Source organism: Coprinopsis cinerea (genome assembly GCF_000182895.1).
Source record: "Coprinopsis cinerea okayama7#130 chromosome 6 map unlocalized cont3.6, whole genome shotgun sequence".
Taxonomy (NCBI): domain Eukaryota; kingdom Fungi; phylum Basidiomycota; class Agaricomycetes; order Agaricales; family Psathyrellaceae; genus Coprinopsis; species Coprinopsis cinerea.
This window is the reverse complement of record NW_003307539.1, coordinates 1,773,441-1,795,230: the sequence shown is the minus strand read 5'-3', so window position 1 is coordinate 1,795,230 and position 21,790 is coordinate 1,773,441. Positions and strand designations below refer to the sequence as shown.

The following is a 21,790-nucleotide window of genomic DNA, read 5'->3' as shown; positions in this document are numbered from 1 at the left end:
TTTGGCCGGGTGCAATAGTTTATGTTGAACGTTCCTGGTTTTTCTCTTCATCACTCCTCACTCAGGCTTGCCTCCAGCGATCGATGGCAATCTCAACCGGCAGGTAACTCATAGCATCATCTCGAAGCCAGTCTTGAAGCTGACGGAATTGCGGTTTCCGACAGCACACTCAGTGACACGGGAACGTTCAAAGTTCGGCTAGCATATGAAACACATTGGAGAAGGCGATGACGATTCTGAAGCTAATCAACTTAGTATGTGGACGTATGTATGTCTCTCAGCACCGCCGAGAAGCGTCAAACATGGCCGACGCGTCTATCTCAAACCCATTTGGCTCATCGGCAGCCTTTAAAGCCCATGCAGTCTGACATCGAGACGCCAGCAAATTCCCCACTCCTCGTCCTTCCATTGTCTAACCTGACCCGAATCCTCTTGAACTTTATCGCTGCCCAAATGGCTACCCAATATCTCCCTTCTATCGAGTGCAGAGATGCGCGTCTCTGCGACTTGTTGAAGCGCGTTGCGGAGAATCACGAGATCGACCATGGCACTGTCCAAGGCATCACACATTACAACCCCGGAACGGGAGAAGTCGATTTCTGGTTCTGGTAAGTGAGCAATTGGGCTACTGCTTTCTTGGCCCTAATTCCCTTTATCCTCCAGGCCACTTGATAAGAAGGGTGTTCGTATTCCTCCCGACCACCTGTCAGAAGAACACATGTTACTGCTTTTCGACGGACCCTGCTGCTTTTGCGCCTATCTAGATGGCTCGTGTCGCGAAGAGCGAACACTAAACCAAACCAAAGACCAGTAATGCGGAGCAGATAAGAGCGGCGAGTAAGATAAGAGCGATGAGCGACGAATGCAGATGAAGGCGGAAGCGATGTATTGACGAAGAGGTCAAGCTGAGGAAATACAGAGCAGACTACCTAGCTTATATACCTATTCTACAGTCTACATAGCCGCGATGAGTCAAAATGACAAACAAATGGCGAAACGTCGAAGAACAATAAGAAGGGTCATGAGGCTGCGCGAAAGCTGCGCGAAGAACAAGGATGAAACAATAATGGAACAAGAGAGTGTCAGAATGAGTCAAGAGGCAGTGCGTAACAATAAGAACAATGGAAGTGGGGCGAAGGGTAATACGAGGCAGTGTTCCATGAGTGAAAGAGTCCATAGAGGGAATAAAGGAGCGAAGGAATAGGGGCAAGCGAAACGATAAGATGCGAGACAGATCAGATAAGATAAAGTGAAAAATAGGGGCTATACCGGCTGTTCACGACATTACCCCCCTTCTAAGCCTCATCGTCCTCGATGACCAACGGTAGGCGGCGTCCCAGTTCCCAGTCAAAGTCGGTAGGCGGGGCGTCGGTGAAATTCTCGAGTGGGCGCCATGGGAGAGAGCTGAAGATGGTAGCGGAAATTCGGCGTGGTGCAGAGGGGTGTCGCTGGTGGAACTCCTTCACGATCTCGGGCGCGTGCTCCAAGTTCTCCTCCGGTTCCCAAGTGTCGTCCGTCGACCCATAACCCTTCCAACTGACCAAATACTCCAGTTTGCGATTCTTTCCTCGACCTCTCCAACGGCTGTCCAGGATGTCGTGAACCTCGTATTCAAGCTCCCCCTCCAGTTCGACAGGCTCAGGCGGGGGTGGCAAAATGCCATTGACATCATTGCCTTTCCAGGGGGAGAGCTTGTCGACGTGGAACACAGGATGAATGCGGGAGAGGGACGGGGGAAGTTCGAGGCGGTAGTCGAGGTCGCCGATGCGTTCGGTAATCTTGTACGGGCCGAGTTGGAGGTCGCCGAGTTTGCGGGACGGAACCTTGATCTGGATGTCCTTCGCGTTAAGCCAAACGTAGTCGCCAACCTTGAATTGATGAGCCGTTCGCTTGCCGGACTCGTACGCATCCTTCTGCTGGGCCTTCTCGAGACGTAAGGCAGCTTCCACATCCTTGCGGGCTTCTTGTAGCTGCTGAACACGTTCATCAACGGGGCGAAGGTCGGTCCGTTTGCCAATGGGGATGTTGAAGTGGGGAATATACCCATAGAGAACTTCGAAAGGTGAACGATCATGGGCAGAGTGGACGCGGGAATTGATCACGAATTCAGCCATCGGTAGGTGCTTGTCCCAGTCATCCTGTCGGCGAGAGACGTAAAGACGGAGATACTTCTCGATTTCCTGGTTGGCCCGTTCGGTTTGTCCATTGGCTTGAGGGTGATAGGCGGTGGTGAGGTTGGACTCGATTCCGAGACGCTTGAGGAGGGTGCGCATGACCTTAGAAGCGAACTGAGGGCCTCGATCACTGATGAACCGGAGTGGGAGACCATGGAGACGGAATACTTCACGGTAGTAGATGTCTGCAACGCCTTCGGTGGTGATGTCGGATGTACAGGGGAGAACATGAAGAACCTTGCTGTAGTGATCGGTGAAGACGATGATCGCGTCGTGTCCATGGGCTTCCGGTAACTGGGTGATGAGATCGACTCCTACTGTCTCCCAAGGCCCTTCGGGAACGTCCAAAGGCCGGGTGGCAGCCCGCGGGTGCTGGGTATGCTTTCTCCGGGCGCAGACATCGCAACCGTCGACGTACTTCTTGACGAAAGCCCGCATCGTGGGCCACCAGTACTGTCGTTCAACTCGCTCGAGGGTTCCGTGCACTCCGGGGTGTCCGGACGTGGGGTCGTCATGACACTGCTTGAGGACATCGCGCCTGAGTTCGTCGTCCGGGGGTACGTACACACGGCCCTTGTAGTACACAAGGCCGTTGTCCTCTTCCCATTCGGGAAGTCCAGATGTGAGACGGCGAGGTCCTGACTTACGGAGCTGGGCGAGTCCGTCTAAGACCTGAGATTCACGGGCGCTGGCTCGACGCAGTCGGTCTTCGAGGGGGTTGGCAAGGACGGTGTGGGCGGCTGCGAGCTTGGCAAACAATTCTGGTTTGAGAACGACTTGTTGTTTGTTATCCTCTGCGTCTGCGACCTGATGAATGTCGAGGCGGGACAGGGGATCGGCTTGGGTGTTGGCCTTTCCGGGACGATGGGTGAGCGTGAAGTTGAAACGGGAAAGATAGAGGGACCACCGGGCCTGTCGTCGACTAAGGTCTTGTGCCGTGCGCCAGTATTCCAGGTTGGAATGATCGGTGACGATCTCGAACGGTTTGGGGAGTCCTTCCAGGAAATGTCGCCAGTCCTTGAGTGCTTCGATGATAGCCAGCATTTCTCGGTCGTAGATTTCGTAGTTGCGTTCGGCTGGTTGCATGGAGGCGGAGCGGAAGGCAACAGGATGCCAGAGTCCATCGTCGAGCTTCTGAAGGAGGGCTCCTCCAGTAGCAAAGCCAGAGGCGTCTACTTCAACGCGGGTTGGACGGTCGGGGTCCCATAGTGTCAGTATTGGAGCGGAGGTGAACGCGTTTCGGAGGGAATCGAAGGCTTGTTGTTGCGGTTCGTTCCACTGCCAAGGGATGTCCTTCTTGGTGAGATCGTTGAGAGGCCGGGGCGATGGTAGCAAAGTCCTTGATAAAACGGCGATAGAAGTTGGCGAAACCCAAAAATCCACGGACGGCGCGAAGGTTGCGGGGAACAGGCCAGTTGCGAACAGCTTCTACCTTGGCAGGGTCCATACGGACTTCTCCCCTCCCTGATGACCAGACCGAGGTACTCGATCTCCTCCCGCTCAAACTCGCATTTCTCCGGACGAAGGTAGAGGTCGTGTTTCTTGAGCCGATGGAGGACCTCGTGCACGACTTGGCGGTGTTCATCAAGGGTGGCCGTGAAGATGAGAATGTCGTCCAAATAAACAGCGACCTTTCCTGAAGCGATGAGGTCCGAGAATATCGAGTTCATGAGGGCCTGGAACGTTGCTGGGGAATTGGTGAGGCCGAAAAACATGACCAGGGGCTCAAAGAGTCCTTGGTTGGTGGCGAACGCGGCCTTCCATTCATCTCCTTCTTTGATGCGGATGTTGTTGTAGCCCCATCGAACGTCGAACTTGGTGAAATACTTGGCACCACGGAGTCGGTTGACGATGTCAGAGACGAGGGGAAGTGGATATCGGTTCTTCACCGTGATCTCGTTGAGCTTTCGATAATCCTGGACGAAGCGGAGTTTGCCATCTTTCTTCTTAACGAAGAAGACCGGGGAGGCGAGGGGCGATTTAGACGGTCGTATGTAGCCTTTCTTGAGATTCTCCTCGAGGAATCGGTTCAGCTCCTCCTGCTCGTTCTGCGACATGGGGTAGACCTTGGTGCGCATGGTGGCCGGTGCTCCTGCAACGAGGTCGATGGCATGATCCCAAGGCTTGTGTTCGGGGAGACGATGGGACTCGGATTCGGAGAAGACGGAGGCGTGCTGTCGGTACTGGGGAGGAACCATCTCTTCGAACGACTTCTGGGGCTTGGCCTTCTGGGACTTCTCGGCGATCTGTTGGGAATAGGTGAAACCAGCGGCGCACCAAAGTTCGTCGCCTGTGTCTTCCATCAACCCCTTACGAACCCATCTCCGCCGGGTCATTCGGTTAGCGCGGATGCGGCAGAGAGGAGGCGCGCTTGGTTCAAAGTCGGGGTCGGGCGCCGGGAACTCGTTGGTAGGAACAGGCGGATCAGGGTCGTTGTAGATCTGTTTGATAATAGCATTGCCGGAGGGTGGTTCCTTTCGAGGGGGCTGTGCATCTTCGTCGGGGATTTCTTCGATGGTAACACTGGAGACACGAGGTGGGGGAATCTCCAAGGTGCCCTTGCGCCAATCAATCTGGGGGTTGATCTTGCGAAGCCAAGGAAGACCCAAGATGACATCCTCCCCCCCGAGATCGGCGATGAGGAAGTCCGTCCATTCGGAGTAACCGTCAACCGTGAGTTCCAAGCGAGCGAAGTGAGTGATGTGTCCAGCCTGATTTGGGGTCCCATCAATATTGAGGAGTCGAATGGGGTGTCGGAGTGGGTACGTGGTGATCCGATGCTTTTCCACAAAAGGCTTGTCCAAGAATTTGCCAGTAGCGCCACAGTCGATCATTGCTGCGGGGTCCGCCGTACGGTTTCTGCCTCTGAGTCTGATGCGAATGCGAAAATGCGAGGAACCGGGGTGTATTTCGCGCACAGAGCTAATAGTACAGGAGTAAATCGAGTCATATTCAGAAACAGCGTACGACGGTGAAAAGGGTGCATGCTTTGCAGCACGAACAAGCACCCGCTTCAAAAACCCTGTTGTTGGATCTTCTCGAGGCGCTCCAGGATGTCCTGTTGGTTCTTCTGAGCAACCAAGAGATCGGCGAGTGAAACGTTAGACGAGGTGGCAGTCGATGCCAAACCACTTGTCAGGGTTGAGGTCTTTACTAGAGGCGAAGAAGTGTGGGTATCCTGCGCAGCTAATCTTGACGGTGTCGGAAAACCAGAGTTGCCAGAAGTAAGACCCTGATCGGCAGGGTCAACCAGAGTGCCAGGGGGTCCGGAATGCAGGGACAACGATCGGCGTTGCCAGTGCACGGGGGTAGCTTGACCTAATGTCGCGAAGAGCGAACACTAAACCAAACCAAAGACCAGTAATGCGGAGCAGATAAGAGCGGCGAGTAAGATAAGAGCGATGAGCGACGAATGCAGATGAAGGCGGAAGCGATGTATTGACGAAGAGGTCAAGCTGAGGAAATACAGAGCAGACTACCTAGCTTATATACCTATTCTACAGTCTACATAGCCGCGATGAGTCAAAATGACAAACAAATGGCGAAACGTCGAAGAACAATAAGAAGGGTCATGAGGCTGCGCGAAAGCTGCGCGAAGAACAAGGATGAAACATTAATGGAACAAGAGAGTGTCAGAATGAGTCAAGAGGCAGTGCGTAACAATAAGAACAATGGAAGTGGGGCGAAGGGTAATACGAGGCAGTGTTCCATGAGTGAAAGAGTCCATAGAGGGAATAAAGGAGCGAAGGAATAGGGGCAAGCGAAACGATAAGATGCGAGACAGATCAGATAAGATAAAGTGAAAAATAGGGGCTGTACCGGCTGTTCACGACAGCTCGGAGTACACTGAATGCAAGCTTGGTCTTGCCGAGTGTGTAGGAGGGGATCAACCATTAGCATCCGGTCAATACGCGTTCCAATGCGCTCGCAACCGATGTGGTTATTACGGTGTGTTTTTCTTTTTCTTCTGTTATGAATCCACTGAGTCGAGCTTTCTCTGTAGTCCTCATAGATCAGTTCTTTTCACACCCAAAGCTAATGGCTTCGACGTTCCCCAAACGACGTGAGTATGGAGTGGGATGTGGCCTTTGACGTGAACCTCATTATCTTGGACAGGAGATATACTTGATAATGGCGACTTTGGACTTGAACTGACAGACGAATCCAGGCGCCACCTCGGATTCCGTCAGGTGGCGAATGGTAACCGCAACGTCCTTCGTGGGGCGCATAGTACGTCCCTGCTCCATATGTTTGTAGTGACAGCACCGCTTACCGAGACTTCATAGACTTAAGACGCGAGACCCCGCACATCGCCGCCAAATGGCGCGCCGATTTTGAGCAGCTTGCTGTTCAAGGCCTATGCGGAGATGCCTTCTGGGACCTCTTCATCCAATGCATGGACTGCAATGTCATCATGCCTCGCTTCCTTTTCCCGTACAAGCATTCGTGCTCCAACCGAGCAATTCGCCAGCGCCACCACATCTGGGATCCCTCCTCCCCCTCCTTCATGAACCGGTTACGCTACCAATCCGACGATGATGATACCGCGTCCGACGAATCTGGTCCCAGTACAGCCCCGTGTTCGCCAGTCCCGCTTCGTGGTTCCGGGCTACAGCTCCGATCCAAGAGTTCCATATACCAGACGCCACCTCCACGTCCCGTTCCTCAGTCACCTATTGCAAAACGGAAGCTCCATGAGGTGGAGGATGGCAATGAGGGGGATGACGAAGACTACCTTCGTGCCTGTGCTCGACGCAGGCTCCCATCTTCATTCGACGACAGCCAGGAAGATGTTTTCACATACCGGGAATCCAGTAGCGATTTGCCGGAGCTAGCGGATATCATAGACTTCTAATCGAGCACCCAATAATGACTGAATACATCGCTGCTATAGTCCATGTATGAGAACTCGACGGGTTCCATGTAGGCGGGCTTGGAGGATTCAAAGTCCATCGAGGAGGTAAGTTGCGAGGACACGTTGCTGAGGATCGTTAAAAAATGTGCGGGGTGGTTGTTCGACTTGCTCGCAAGGCGACGCGCAAAATAAAGAAGGGAAAACAAGGACCTAATTTAGTGGCGTGGGGTGAGTTAGGCTGGGAAAGACTGACAACTGCAAAGAAATAAATGCGGGCGGGGCGGGAGAGGAAGTGGAGAGGAGAGAAGGGGGGGATGAAGATCAGAGGCCGCTGAGCACTCGGTTATATAGAATCTTCGTCCAGCGGGTCTGGAAGAATCCGAGCAATCCCATTCCAGAGTGCTGAGGTCAATCTCATCGACACGAGGCAGTTTCTTTTCGCTAGAAACATTCATTTCGAGACAATTGGCCCCATTGTTGCCCACTTTCCGTCAAAAAATCGCTTCTTTGTTTTTCCGATCTTCCCTCAATGTTTCCTTCCAATTTCTGCTGCGCCACACAGATTGTTGCCCGCTGCCCTACTTCCACTGCACACATTAGATACTTGAAATCTCCGGCGATTCACATCTTATTAACTCACTGTACATAACACCCGACCCGGCTCCTGACTCATGATCATTATCCTGCGATTCTTGCCTCCGTTTCGAGTGGTTTCTGCTTTGGGTCCCTCACCTCGTACCGAACTCCCGTATCAACGCCGTCTTTGTTTGTCCGTTTTATCTGCCATCAAGATCCGGCTTCCGAGGCTGCTCGGGGAGTATGAGATGTCCAATCCCTCAAGTGGGAATCACATAGTAGTCACAGGCTCACAGAGACCTATGTGCCTGTGCGCTGGAAGTGGCCAAATCGTCGCATTTTTGTGCAACGTTGTTTTCATATTCACAGGTTAACCTTCTTCAGAGATGCTTCTCCATCCTACAACAAGTAAATCTAGTCCTGTCAGCTTACATTCGAACTTTATCGTGCCTGCGAGCGCTGACATTAACCGCTCGTCGACCGTCACCAGAAATCCTCCGATATGAGCGCCGTTACCTGCGACCCTGTTCTGCCCAACAACGGTGTGACCAAAGGGATTGATGACAAAATTGATACAAAATGCAGAAGGGAGTCGTCGTAGATACAGGTCGTGGAGGGGTCGTAAGTCGTAACATGGTCGTGAATAACAGGCTGGATGTCCAAAGTAAGTGAAAGTAGGAAAACAATGAACGTAGCTGAGAGGTTTCTTAGGCTTTGTAGTACCCTGTCATTGGAGGCGAAAACTGTCATACACCCGGATGATTGTCTGACGGAACCTATCCATATGGTATGAGCCATTCATATGATTGTAGTGTTCCAGGCGCTTGGAGTATCGCCACGCTAAAGAAGTTTCGTACCAGAAGTCAGTCACCTCGGGATTCTCAGGTATTTCATCGAGACATACGGTCCACCTGGTAAACGATATCAACGAGAAGTGAGATGATGAAGGTAGTATCAAGATTGCTAAACCTAGCGGCACAAAATCCTGTCATAAAACCAGAATTCTCTCCCTTTCCCAAAGACATCGGGAATGAGAGCTTAGCGGAAACTTGACGACGAGAACGATCGCGACTAACCTTCTTTGGAGCTGTACCATCATGAGGATGGTTCGAATCGCCGAGAGGTGAGGGTCCCAAAGAGCCACAGGAATGTAAACCATCTATCACATTAATCCAGGTGCACGATCGCTAACGTGAATACAGCGAGTTTCAAGATTATCTCGCTCGAGGTGGTCCGAATCGGACGTAGTACTGGGGTGATCCCAACGTGACGCTGCGACACTATCACGTGGTGTGACATGGACTTGGACATATAAACCAGCTACCGCGCACACCCTCCCTTCCTTCTCATTGTCCCACATGTTGCGGCAATGAGCCCCACACCATGGGCGCTGCTACCTCAAGAATCTATGGCTACATGGTGCGTTCCCACTTCGCCTTCGTGAGTACTATGTCGTATATGTCGTTGACATACTCCACATCCAGCTTCATGTCGCTCTGTCTCCGGTCAACTATCCGTCCCTTGCCACCAGTTACACCCTGAATAAACAGTACTTTATAATTTCGCGATGGAGAGTGTCGTAGGATGCGTTTGGCTTTGGTATGTCCGGTATACACACTAATCGGATGACGCTGACACCTGCCACAGAGCTTCTCCAGCGCCTCGTCTTGCATGGTCCCCAGTGTCGGTCATCATTGCAGTTCGACGCTAGTATTGCGTGAAAGGCGGTCCCAGTCCCAGTCGGTGTCGCCGTTATCCAATGGTGCCTTCCTCCCTGTCTATGGACGTGCATTCTCTGACAACTTCCAGGTGGGCAGTCCTGACACTGCGCAGATCTTCTGGAAGGGTTGGTGGTTTCCTCTAGGTTCTTCATATCTATGTGCGTACGTTCTTTGCGACAACTTTCCAGGCGGGCATTGCTAACGCGCCACAGGTCCACCAGCTGGGCTGGTGGTCTGCCCTAACTCAGCTCGACGCCAAGACTTACATTCGTGTGCCACGTAGCTCTTCAAGAGCGTATCTGCCGTGTCTTCCTTTCCCATGTGACCTCGGTTAAGGTATTCGTCGCCTCGGTTAAGGTATTCGTCGTGGGTTCAGGGATCTTTTCCGGGTAGTTTTGTCCTTTCTCGGTTGGGTAGGCCTTGGGCTCTAGCATTCCATAGAAACACGGTTGTTCTTTAGAGCAAAACCATCAATATACTACCTATGCGAAACAGAAAAAAATATTTTGATGTGCCTGGGCCCTGAAAACTGCCTGTTTGGAACCAATTCGCCATCAGCGTGGCAACTGGACCGCAGATACCGCCTGCGGCTTCTTTCATTTCAATGGCAGCGCCACGTTTCATCCAGGTGGAACAGCGCGATAAATCGTACCCACCATAGGGGAAATAACTGGGAAATCAGGCATGACCATAATCCCATCTCTAGTCCCACCGAAAAATGAAGGAAAAAATGAACAAAAAGAAAGTAATGGCCATACACTACACCGAAGTCGAAAAAGTAGACAGGGTTCCAACAGGAAAGAGGAGGGAGAGGCAGATGTCATCAGCAGAGGTCAACACGTTGCCCAAGACCAGATGAATTGACTTCCCAAACTCGAGCTATTGGACTTGGACTCGACAACAATGCGGCTCTGATGACCGCTCCTCCACATAGGCCCAGAAGCCAATGCGAACAGCCAAGCACCCTCTCAATCCCGCTCGCGTACCCGGAGACAGATGGAGCGGCGGACTCGGAGCAACCGAATTGGCGATCCGGAAGAACGCAGTCTTTTGGTCGCTCGGTATCGCATCCAAGTCTGCCAGACTGGCGCACGGGGCCAGACTGGCGCATCTGGCAGACTTTGATGGGGTACCGAGCGACCAAAGCTCTCCCTCCGGTCCCCAATCCGGTCCCGACATTAGATCAGAACTCTGATGTGCGTCGTGAGGGACTTGGCTGATCCGGGAAGCCAGTGCGCCATGCGTTTCAAAAGTTAATATTCCGGACAATGTCCCCGTTCGAGTGCCGTTGAGGGGCCTTGGGGGTGTTAGATCAATTAAAAAGATATCACTAGCATGAGCGCCGGGATGCCGGGTTTCAAAAAGTGGGTCAGAACCGAGCGAAGCATTCGGTTAGGGGACACTCCGTTGCCACACATCAATTGGGGAGCCTGGTGGGAGACTAAAAGGGTATTCAGTGCAGGTTACCATCATCTTTGACCCCTTTTCGGGGAATGACATCGCCCCTCTCCCTGTTCATTACCCCTAGGCTGATGTCACAGCCCCTCGCGGCATGCTGGTTGCACCGGGAAACTACTGCGATGCACTTAATTGCGATGTGAACTGCTTGGACTTGCGGGGTCCCTAACCTATAAATGGACATCCCCCTTGCGTTGGGCCGGCGAAGGGAAGCGAACTGATGATGAGAGTTCGAAATTCACCGGCCAGCGGTCGGGATGACCCATGGTTCTTGTCCAGGTCGCGTCGTCCGGCTCTCTGATCAGGCCGTCCGGTATGGCTGCGAAGCCGGCAGCTGGGTGGGGGGTCAAGCGAGAATTCATTCATACCCATCCTTGATTATCTAGTGATATCAGACTGGGATTGGATGATAATCGATTATCAGGGTGTCTTTTTTTTCCTGATGACAACAGAAACTATGGGTGGCACCGCGGACGACACCCATCACTAAAAAACCGGGTTGGCGATATGCTTTGTCGCCCACGTATATAGTGAGACTTAACTAGATCTCAGGACTATCGATCCGGTCTCGACAGTTCGACATGAAACCGGAGCGGCGGGAGTCTTATCTCACCAAAAGCGAGGCGGTGAGGTTGAGATCGCCCGTAAGCGCCGAGAGGTCGTGAGATCTCACGCCAGCCGCCGCGCCGGGTGTGCGACCACACGAGCTCCGCAGAGGCTTTGAGAGATCTCACGAGCAGGCCCCAGCCCCTTTTGTTTAATCCTGGCAGACACATGTATTTATGGCCCTTTCTCCTTCCCAGTGTCAAAGTTCGTCCATCTACTTGAAAGCGACTGCCAAACAAATTCATGAAGAGTCGGCTGGGTCAAAGTCATTTCAAACTCCGCTCGGGATGTCGCGCGGTGGAATTATGCCATCCGCGTCGTCCATCCCTTCTTAGCTTTGAACCACATCCATCCCCTGTGCCCACCTAGATCTCGCGTCCCTCAAACCGCCCTGAGCCCAGAACCCCATTTTCCATACGAATAACAGCTGCAGAACACATTTTCAGAAACAACGCCCGGGTCAGATTGTCCAACAGGTCGAAATCAGTTGTTTTCAAGATTCTGGGACCGAAACCTTCAAGGATCGTGAAAGGCGAGCCTATGGAAAAGTCGCCCAATATAAGCTAACGTTTTTCTACTAGGCGGGTTGCTCATAACACCGGAAGAGGTCCAGAAAATGGTGACGAGGGTCCTGGGGCGTGGTTGAACCGGGCTTGATGGTAGGACTTGATTTATGTAAAGGCTCCCGATTCATCTTCAAGCACTGACCAGTCTTTTCAACTTATCCAGGACATTAGAGCAGGTCGAGTTGAGTGGATTTTCAGGGCCGTTCGGTGAGTACGGTGTAGGTATTCCACGTAGATACGTTTCGGGGATGTATTTGCGCTATGATGAAAATATATGGCATTTGTATTCTCTTTACACAAAATCAAGAAAAGGCTCAAAATATGCAGTCCTAGGCCCCGACTGTATCTTGGTACAGGTGTGCTTGTGAGATCGCACGGAGACCGCGCGCGCGCGTGAGATCTCACAAGCCGCGGCGACGCTTTGGAGACAAAGCATCTGGTGACTCTCGCACCAGCGCCGCCGCGGTTGTGTGCGCTCGCGTGCGGTGACCAGGACATTGGGCGGCTAGGGACATCGCCTGGCCACCGCTCAAATATCTCCAACAAGGTTTTTTAGTGATGAAGGCACTTAGAGAGGCGGACACACTCCGACCTTCCGTAACGCCAATCACCCTTTCCGTACACACCGGCATCTTGCTCGACAAAGGCAAAAATAATTTCAAGGAATGGAAGAGGACTGTCTACGGTGCACTGGGCGTAGTAGGCGCATGGGATTACACAAAGAAAAACGCGACTAAACCGATCGCCACGGTTGAACCGAGGGCCTATGCCAATTGGCTGATCAACGATTCCCGTGTTTGCGCTTACCTCTACGGCGCTCTATCGCAAGGCGAGAGGAACGCCATCGAGCACCAAGAAACGGACGCTGCGGAGTACTGGGAGAAGATCGAGAAGCGCCATACGCAGGACACCCCCCTGGCACAGGTTTACCTCCTGAAGGACATCCTCACCACCACCATCGGTACCAACGAACCATACCACACGGCACTCGCATCCCTCTTCGACAACGTAGACCGCGCATGGGCGATGGGAGACATAACCGTCGACATACTCAAACGAATCGCCGCAGTCTGCGCACTGCAACACCACGAATCATTCCAAATGTCGCTCCTGGATCGCATCAAGAACGAAACCAAAGAAAAACCATTCACCAACGCCGACATCCTTCAACTCGCTGAAGATCGGCAACGCATTATCGATGCCAACAAGGCCCAATCGTCCCATACCTCCAATACCGCCATAGCGCTTGCGGCCAACAGCAAACCGAAGGAGAAGGGAGGGGCAGGAAGCCTGGTATGCGGGAACTGTGGGGGGAAGTACCATGAGGCGCAATTCTGCAACTCGAAAGGTGGAGGGATGGAAGGAAAGGACCGGGAGGAGTGCATTAGGGCGGCAAGGGCTGCACGAGCGGCGATGAAAGGAGGAGGAAGGACGACCGCATCTTCGACTCCAAAGAAGGAAACAATACCACTGAAGATCGAAGATAACTCTGGCCGAGTTTTCATTGCCCACGTAGACCCAAACAGCCTTATCCCTGCCAACACACCAACCGGAAATACCACAACCACCATCGCCAACTTCGCCGGGACTCAGCAGACCACGGCACCATTCAACCCCGACACCTTCGATTATTCTGCAACACAAGCCCAGTACCGATTTGGCTTCAACGCAATCAGCAACCCTATCGAAACGTCGACCGCATTTGTAGCTACCAGCACCAATTCACCATGGTTCATCGACACAGGTGTAAGGCATAACACGAGTACGGGTACGGGTATACCCGCACCCGTTTGGCGGGTACCTGTGATGTTCAAGAGCAATACCCGTATCCACGGGTATTTGTTCAAACGGGTACCCGTACCCGCGGGTTTTTGCCTGTGGGTCACCAAAAACCCGTTTGAGACAGGTACCCGCAGGTACCCATGGGTATACCCACGGGTTACCCGTTGCCAGAATACCCTTTCAATAGATTTTATGATATTCAATACATTATTTTCCATAGTTATCATGCTTCAAATACCCGCGGGTATACCTGTACCTGCGGCAAAAGTCCTAAATTCATACCTGTATCCGCGGATACGGGTACAGACGGGTTTTCCCACGGATATACCCGCGGGTATACCTGTCTGTACCCGTACTCGTGTTATGCCTTACACAGGTGCCAACTCCCACATCACCCCCTTCCTATCCGACCTCACCGATTGTATCGCACTTCCTGTCCCCCACATCATCAGAGGAGTAGCAGGAGGAGAAGACCTCATTGCCAACACAGCTGGTAAAGCATACGTCAAGTCATCCTGTGGAAAGACATTGGGACTGAGGAACGTCCTCTACGTACCAAACGCCAGTGTCCGACTCGTCTCGGTGATCACATTTACCGAGGACGAGAACGCCAGCGCGTTCTTCAACCGGGAGAACTGCTACATCTACGAGAACACGACCAACGCAAAAATAGCGACAGCCAAGCTCAACCCGACCACTCGAATGTTCGTGTTCGACCCAACCAAAGAAACCGCCCCCACCATTGCTCTCAGTGCCACGGCCAACTCCCCAATCGAAACCTGGCATGCACGCTTGGGACATGCGAACCACCAGGCTGTGGCACGCATGGCCAGAGAGGGCATTGCTGAAGGTATGCCCAAATCACTCCCATCCAAACCATGTGCTTGCAGCTCATGCATCCGCGCCAAACAGGGACGGTCACCTGTACCAAAGAAGCGTGAGGAGGGACCTGGGCATAGGGCAACGAGGAGGTTGGAGAAGGTATTCGTAGACCTTACCGGCGAGATGGCTGTACAATCGCGAACTGGAAATGTATACGTGATGAACATTGTCGACAATTTCTCGAACTTCACCTGGTCCGTTCCGCTTAAACGCAAAGATGACGCCCTCTCAGCCCTCAAGGTCTGGCACACCATGATAGAACGAGAGACGGGCGAAAAGGTTGGGATATACCGAATGGATAATGGGGAATTAGTCTCAGCAGAAATGACGAGCTGGCTCGAGTCTCTGGGGATGCGACAAGAGCTGACGGCCCCGCATACTGCCGCGCACAACGGCAGGGTGGAGAGGATGAATAGAACACTCATGGACAAGCAACGGGCCATGAGGGCCTATGCCCAACTACCCCCAAACCTGTGGGAGGAGTTGTACTTGACAGCAACCCATCTCACGAACCGGACTGCGAGCCGATCGATTGGTGGGAAGACTCCCTTCGAGCTGTGGTATGGGAGGAAGCCTAACCTCTCTTACCTCCGGGAGATTGGATGCAAGGCGTTCATGCTAATCCAGAACCGACATAACCCCAAGCTTTACGAAAGGTCAAAGGAGATGGTTCTCATTGGGTATGGATCAAACTCCAAGACCTACCGGTGTTATGACAGGGAGACACGAAGGGTATATGCGTCATACCATGTACGATTCATCGAAAGCCATCAACTGCCACAAAACGCACCCCACCCTCACCACCAACTGCCACCTACCAGCACAACCACAGACTATGAGGAAGACCTTATCGATGACGAGCCGGCCGAACACACACAACCCAGCCGCGCCAATGTTGAAAGCCAACCTGCCGACACTGATGACCTCCCGATACCAAAACCAGCAACGATTGCCCAAGTACCGTTGGAACCGAACAATGACAATGACGATCCCCCCCACAACGCAAACCCGGATATCACGCCACCCGATAACCCAGCCCCACGTCGATCTACGCGGGTCCCCAAACCGGTAGATCACTCAGCTAAGACATCGAATCGGCACCAGGAAGTACTGGAAGAGGTCAGGGAATCGGAACAGAGAGTCAAGGAACAGAGGAAGCAACGTAGGGCAGCCAAGAAGGAGACCAAACAACTAGCACAGGAAAGGACGAGAGATCAGGACAAAGGAGGGGAATCGACCCAAACATCGACCACCACTGAAGGGCAGGACAGAGAGACAGAAAGGCAGGCCGAATCGGATAAGGAAGAGGAGGTAGAGAAGCTGACCAAGATGCTCGACGAACTCGATATCAACAACCTCGAAGAAAAGGAAGTCGAAGAGATCGTACGGATTTTCTCTGCCATTATTGACAGCTCGACTTTCGAATTCGAAAATGACCCCAGGGACTGGGACGATGCCATAGGATCACCAAACCGGGATGAATGGATTGCCGCACTGAAGGAGGAACTCCAAGCATTCAAGAAGTATGACGTCTACGACCTAGTACCCCGATCCGAAGTTCCCAAAGGCGACAAGATCCATACTGGCCGGATACTCTGTACCAATAAGAGAGACGAAATGGGACGCATCATTAGGAGGAAAGTACGAATTGTATTCCGAGGATTCGAGCAGATCTTCGGGAAGAACTACACCAAGACCACCTCACCTACGGCACGAATGGAATCCTGGCGCATCCTACTCCACATAGCGGCTACAAAGGGTTGGGATGTACAACAGGTTGACGTCAAGACAGCGTTCCTGAATGGAATCCTCCCCGAGGAGGAGATCGTCTACATGGAACAACCAAAAGGGTTTGAGGAACCAGGGAAGGAGGATTGGGTATGGCGGATTAAGAAGGGACTTTACGGCATGAAGCAGAGCGGGCGAATCTGGAACAAGACAATCACACAATTCATGGAGAGCTGGGGCTTCAAACGCCTCGCCTCGGAAGCATGCATCTATTACCGAAACACACCAACCGGAACCATCATGACGGCGGTACACGTTGACGACTTCCTCTCATGCGCGAGTTCTAGTGAAGAGAATGAACGATTCATCGCGCAAATGGAGAAAGAATGGCAGATCACGAGAATGGGCAAGCCACGACACTGTGTAGGCATTGCTATCGACTACGACACAGTGAACCGCACAGTCAAGCTCTCCCAAATGGCTTTGATTGAAAAGATCATCTCGGCATTCGGACAGAAGGATGCACACCCCGTATCGACACCAATGGATCCGAACGTGAAACTCCGAAAAACTGATTTATCGAAGATGACCAGAGAAGAGAAGAACCGCATTTCCAAACTGCCGTATAGGTCTCTCGTCGGATGCCTCCTGTATCTTGCAATCGGAACCCGCCCCGACATTGCGTACGCTGTGCAACAGCTCTCCCAATACCTCGACTCTTACTCCCTCATCCACTGGAATGCGGCCATCCGTGTCGTCCGATACCTGAAGGGGACAAAACACTACTTCCTCGAGTTAGGAGGAGACACCATGATGAAACTCCGAGGATTTAGTGACTCCGACTGGGCAAATTGCATCGACACAAGGAGAAGTGTTGGAGGTTACGGATTTGACCTAGGTTCTGGACTCATTGCATGGTCATCCAAGAAACAAAAAACGGTAGCGACATCCACATGCGAAGCGGAATACACAGCCGCATTTGAAGCAGCGAAGGAAGCCATCTGGCTGCGATCCCTGCTAAACGAACTCGATATGCCTCAGAAACAACCAGCCAAATTATACTGTGACAACAACGCCGCCATCCAGCTCTCTGAAGACCCCTCACTCCATAACCGCTCCAAGCACTTTGACCTCAAGCTCCATTACCTTCGAGAGAAGGTACAGTCTGGTGAGATCTCCACCGTCTACATCAGCACCAACGAGAACCCAGCCGACATATTCACGAAGGCCCTTCCCGGCCCACAATTCTGCAAACTGCGAGAAAGGATTGGCGTGAAACCTCCCACACACGATTCCATTCGAGGAGGAGTCGACTTACGGTGAGGAGGAGTGTTAGGATTCACCGTGCCGTCGATCCAACGACCAGTGGCCACACCCCTTTGTGCGGGGAGCGGTGGCATCCAGGACAATGGTCCTTTATCTTTCACATACTTATATACCGAGAGCCGTAGTGTACAGAACCTCAGTCGTTACATCCCCGACTGAGGTGAGCCACATCCCGACCAATTAGCATATTTATTAATACTGACTATACCTAGTATTTACCTTACTTACAGGAGAATAGGATTCGGTTTCAACAGATTCATCGTCAAGACAGGAAACAAAGACAATCCAGACTCACGACAACGACTCCATAGCCAATCCCAAACACAATGAGCGTCTGATACGCCGCCCAACTAGTGTTCCGTCCCGTGAGATAAACGACGTTGAGAATCACGTAGCCCGCTGAGAAGAACGCGATGGCTGCTGCAGATTCGACGAGGATACTCGTCACTCCCGTGTAAACTTTGTCCTTGTCGGCGTACTCCCCTAGAGCCTTTTGCAGGGCTCTTCGGGTGCGGACGATCTTGAAGACGATGAGTGCGGTGACGATGAGGTGGAGGACGAGGTAGAGGAAGGAGTCGATGGATAGGAGGACGTAGTTTGAGTAGGAGCGCTGGAAGAGGGGGATGATGGATGGGATACTAACGGCTTTGAATATACAGGATATCAGTGTATCCAAAGAGGGCGAAGCCGAATGGATTTACTTACTGAATGATGCCAGGAAAGCAACGATGGGTATGACGGCTACCCAGACGCTGTCACTCCAGATAATACTAGTATAACACCGATACACCTAATACCATACACCAACCATAACGAACTAAAGTAGTGCGCATGTCGAAGCCATGAAGTTGGCCCTAGGAAGGATGCAAAAGCTAAAACTGGGAGAGGACAGCCGAGCAAAAGGCGGCCGAGGGAGAAGAAACAGATCGCGTGTTTCTCTTGTCGGGTCCTCAAGGTCAATTGCGGGCGCCCTCAAGCAGATGGAGCTCAAAATACACCGTGCGAGTAAGGGTCTTTTGAACTTTCTCTTTCGCGATGGCACTGATTTCGCGTTCTAGTCAGTGCTTGAAGCGTAATTTGTACTGTTGCTCGAGATAAATTAGGTTGTCGGTAATTGTAGATTTAAAGCTCCTGGATTTCGTAAACCAGTCAAACGGAGGTATCCCTACACGGCGAGAAAGAGCTTGAGCGTAGACTGGTAACCAGCCCACTTTCTTGAAACTATCGCTGTATGAGCAGTCTAATTGGCGGCGGGGTTGAACATGGTATTGCCGTTTCTTTCGGAGATCAGAATTCGGGATGGGAGGGAGGGGCGCATCATGATCAAGGGCTGCGCATCAAGGGAACGCCAAGAAAGGTTTCCATTGTTATCAAATTACGATTTGGTTCCGCTTTTTGTTCCTCAGGCCATGCTCTTACATAGTTCCCTACTAGTAGGTTTTCAAAGGGCTCAAGGAGGCGGATTCAGAGTGCTGAGCCACCTTATTACAGTCCTGGCAACGCAAGGGGATAATAATAGTGAAATGGGCGGAAACACAGTGCCACATCATCGCAGTGCCACAGACTGCACCGCCACTCGGTTCGAGGTTGAATTGGACCACATTCGTCGCGATGGAGGCTTCTCCATTAAAACCGGCTCTCCAGCATTCCATCTCGACGCCCAGTGCTGTATCCGCGACTCTTTCACAGCAAACACCAAAACCCAGTAAAATCATTCAATTGCAATATCGGTTGAGCATGGAAGGGCGAATCATTCTGTGCCCTTACAGCGAAATGATGAATCGCTACCTTCCAATTCCCCCTCGACCTGTTCCTCACTTCCAATTGACCACCGGGTTGAGGGATATGATGGATGATCTGAGAAGAAATCAAACAACGGAGGTAAACATGTACGAACATTTGGTATGTACCCTCATATCCACCTTTATGCCCTGTCCCACTGAACTAGTGCACTCTAGACTACTACATTGAACCGATGGCTTAAGCTGGCAGATGCAGATAAAAAGCCTAAATTCAGGGTAGTCATCTCAGGAAACAAGTCGGATCCAGATGATTGGACCAAGCAGCGCATCGATGGCGGAGTCTACGAAGACGACGAGAAACCAACTGAAGACCATCCGCCCAAGTGGGAAGCACTCGAGCTAGGTATTGAGGTCAAGCGACATCACAGCTGCGACTTCTTCAGCGACGAATACCAGAAAGGCTATTCTCCCAACTCGGAAGTCAGCAAAAGCGCACTTGGTCAGGCCATGTCATACTCCTCGCTTGTTTTCTTTCACCAACACCGCACACACCACTTCTCCATCCTTATTTTCGGAACCAAGGCTCGAATCGTTCGATGGGACCGTGCTGGTTTGTTATTCACCAACGCATTCGACTACTTCGACGAGCCCCAGAAGTTGGGCGAATTCCTCTGGCGATATGCTCAGATGGACTCCGTCGACAGAGGCCACGACCCGACCGTTACGAGGGTGGTGGCCAAGGGGGACGAAGACACTCTGATGGATACAAGGGCCAAGGTTTCGCGAAAGGTCGAAAAGGTTGTTGTTGATGACGAGATCAGGAAGCTGTTCGACGAAACCGTATCGACTCATGGTCCAAGACACATACTGCGCGTTCAAGGCAAAAAATTCCTGGTCGGCAAACCACATACGTACACCACTGTCCTTGCAGGTCGCGGCACCCGCGGCTATATCGCGATCGACCTCGACGACCCGAAGGGACCTTTTGTTTTCCTCAAAGATACCTGGCGGGTTGTGGGGGAAGGCTTGGATGAGGAGGGGAAAGTCCTTTTGGACCTCAACAGTCCGGACGAGCAGGATCAGAGGGGTCGGAAGTATATCCCAACGCTGGTTTGCCACGGCGACCTCGAGGGCCGGTGGCAGAAAACCGACTCTCAAGACTTTTGGCTCACTCGCAATCCCAATTCCGACCAGAAGTGTCCCATGCGAACCCACCAACATTACCGCCTCGTTGTAAAGGAGGTCGGTCTGCCTATTAGCAACTTCAGGAACGGACGCGAAATGGTTACTCTCATCTCGCACGGTGTTGCCGGTGAGCCTTGTGTTGTAGGATGGTCTCATATACTGGTTTACTGATTTGCGTTGACAACCAGCGCATGGCTACGGCTACAAGAAAGGATACATGCACCGGGACATTAGTGCCGGAAATCTCTTGATCTTCGTCCGTCAAGACGTTGTAAACGGCCAGTTGAAAGAGGAGCGTCATGGACTCCTCACGGACTGGGAATTGGCGAAGAAGCTAGCAGACAAGGGGCCACGGCAGCTGGAACGGACAGTGAGTGTGATCTGGAACCCCACAAGCGCCGTCTGCGATGTCTAACTTTTTGGGCTAGGGCACCTGGCAGTTCCTCGCCGTCGACATTCTCAACAACCCCTCCAAGCCAGTCGAGGTCTGGCATGAAATGGAATCGTGGTTTCATCTCACCCTCTGGCTGGCGGTCCAGTACTTGCCACACAACGTCCAGAATGTTGCCGTGTTTATGTCGGAATTTTTTGATGACGCTGCAAAACCGGATGATGGTTCTACCCATCAGAAATGCGGCACATTGAAGAGAACTAGCATGGAAACAGGTCGTATACGCTCTGCTGCTGGAACACGCTTCAAGTTTGGCGCCCAGGATGATCCTTTTGTCCCTCATGCCATCAACAAAGTCCTGGCCCAGCTTGCACGGGCCTTCTCATACCGTTATCAAGAACAAGAATTGCTACGTACTAATGCTGAACCTTGGCTCGAAGGCGATGTAGCCGACCTGACCCCGGCGCAGCTCAAGGCACTCGAAAACATTGACGATCAAGTCCGTTTCGAAGAGCTGCTCCTCGAATATATAAACGGCCCCGGCTGGCCCGAAAATGACAAGACTGCGCCTCAGGTTTCCCTGAGCGAACGGGAGCCATTCCCTTCAAGCTACCCCATTCGCGGCAGCAAGCGGCCACCATCGGATGGGACAGCGGACTTGGATGTGCCACAACCGAAGCATCCAGCAGTCGCGGGTCCTTCGGGGAGTCGGCCTAAGAGAGGATAGTCGATGGAAGCGTTGTTACTCTTAGCCCAATGTACCAATGGAATGTCGTCGTGCAGACCTACCCCTATACA

General features: G+C 52.3%; 6 protein-coding genes across 6 annotated transcripts; 5 read left to right on the top strand and 1 right to left on the bottom strand.

Annotated features, from left to right (window-relative positions):
• Positions 1-357: 357 nt before the first annotated feature.
• On the top strand, positions 358-814 carry CC1G_12826 (hypothetical protein; the record flags this gene model as incomplete). Its single annotated transcript, XM_001840501.2, has 2 exons — positions 358-608; positions 664-814. The coding sequence occupies 2 exons, from the start codon at positions 358-360 to the stop codon at positions 812-814; spliced, it is 402 nt and encodes a 133-aa protein (XP_001840553.2).
• A 5,398-nt stretch (positions 815-6,212) lies between these two features.
• Positions 6,213-7,029, top strand: CC1G_13068 (hypothetical protein; the record flags this gene model as incomplete). The annotated part of the gene is made up of 3 exons (XM_001840504.1): positions 6,213-6,237; positions 6,291-6,404; positions 6,461-7,029. The coding sequence occupies 3 exons, from the start codon at positions 6,213-6,215 to the stop codon at positions 7,027-7,029; spliced, it is 708 nt and encodes a 235-aa protein (XP_001840556.1).
• Positions 7,030-9,189: 2,160 nt separating this feature from the next.
• CC1G_13069 (hypothetical protein) lies at positions 9,190-9,569 on the top strand (the record flags this gene model as incomplete). Its single annotated transcript, XM_001840505.2, has 3 exons — positions 9,190-9,204; positions 9,253-9,488; positions 9,539-9,569. The coding sequence occupies 3 exons, from the start codon at positions 9,190-9,192 to the stop codon at positions 9,567-9,569; spliced, it is 282 nt and encodes a 93-aa protein (XP_001840557.2).
• A 475-nt stretch (positions 9,570-10,044) lies between these two features.
• Positions 10,045-10,521, top strand: CC1G_15620 (hypothetical protein; the record flags this gene model as incomplete). The annotated part of the gene is made up of 2 exons (XM_002911032.1): positions 10,045-10,158; positions 10,261-10,521. The coding sequence occupies 2 exons, from the start codon at positions 10,045-10,047 to the stop codon at positions 10,519-10,521; spliced, it is 375 nt and encodes a 124-aa protein (XP_002911078.1).
• Positions 10,522-17,936: 7,415 nt separating this feature from the next.
• CC1G_13071 (hypothetical protein) lies at positions 17,937-18,507 on the bottom strand (the record flags this gene model as incomplete). The annotated part of the gene is made up of 3 exons (XM_001840507.2): positions 17,937-18,319; positions 18,380-18,415; positions 18,483-18,507. The coding sequence occupies 3 exons, from the start codon at positions 18,505-18,507 to the stop codon at positions 17,937-17,939; spliced, it is 444 nt and encodes a 147-aa protein (XP_001840559.2).
• A 778-nt stretch (positions 18,508-19,285) lies between these two features.
• CC1G_15619 (other/FunK1 protein kinase) lies at positions 19,286-21,719 on the top strand (the record flags this gene model as incomplete). The annotated part of the gene is made up of 4 exons (XM_002911031.1): positions 19,286-19,576; positions 19,633-20,728; positions 20,790-20,971; positions 21,030-21,719. 4 exons carry the CDS (start codon positions 19,286-19,288, stop codon positions 21,717-21,719), a joined length of 2,259 nt encoding a protein of 752 aa, XP_002911077.1.
• Between the last annotated feature and the right edge of the window lie 71 nt (positions 21,720-21,790).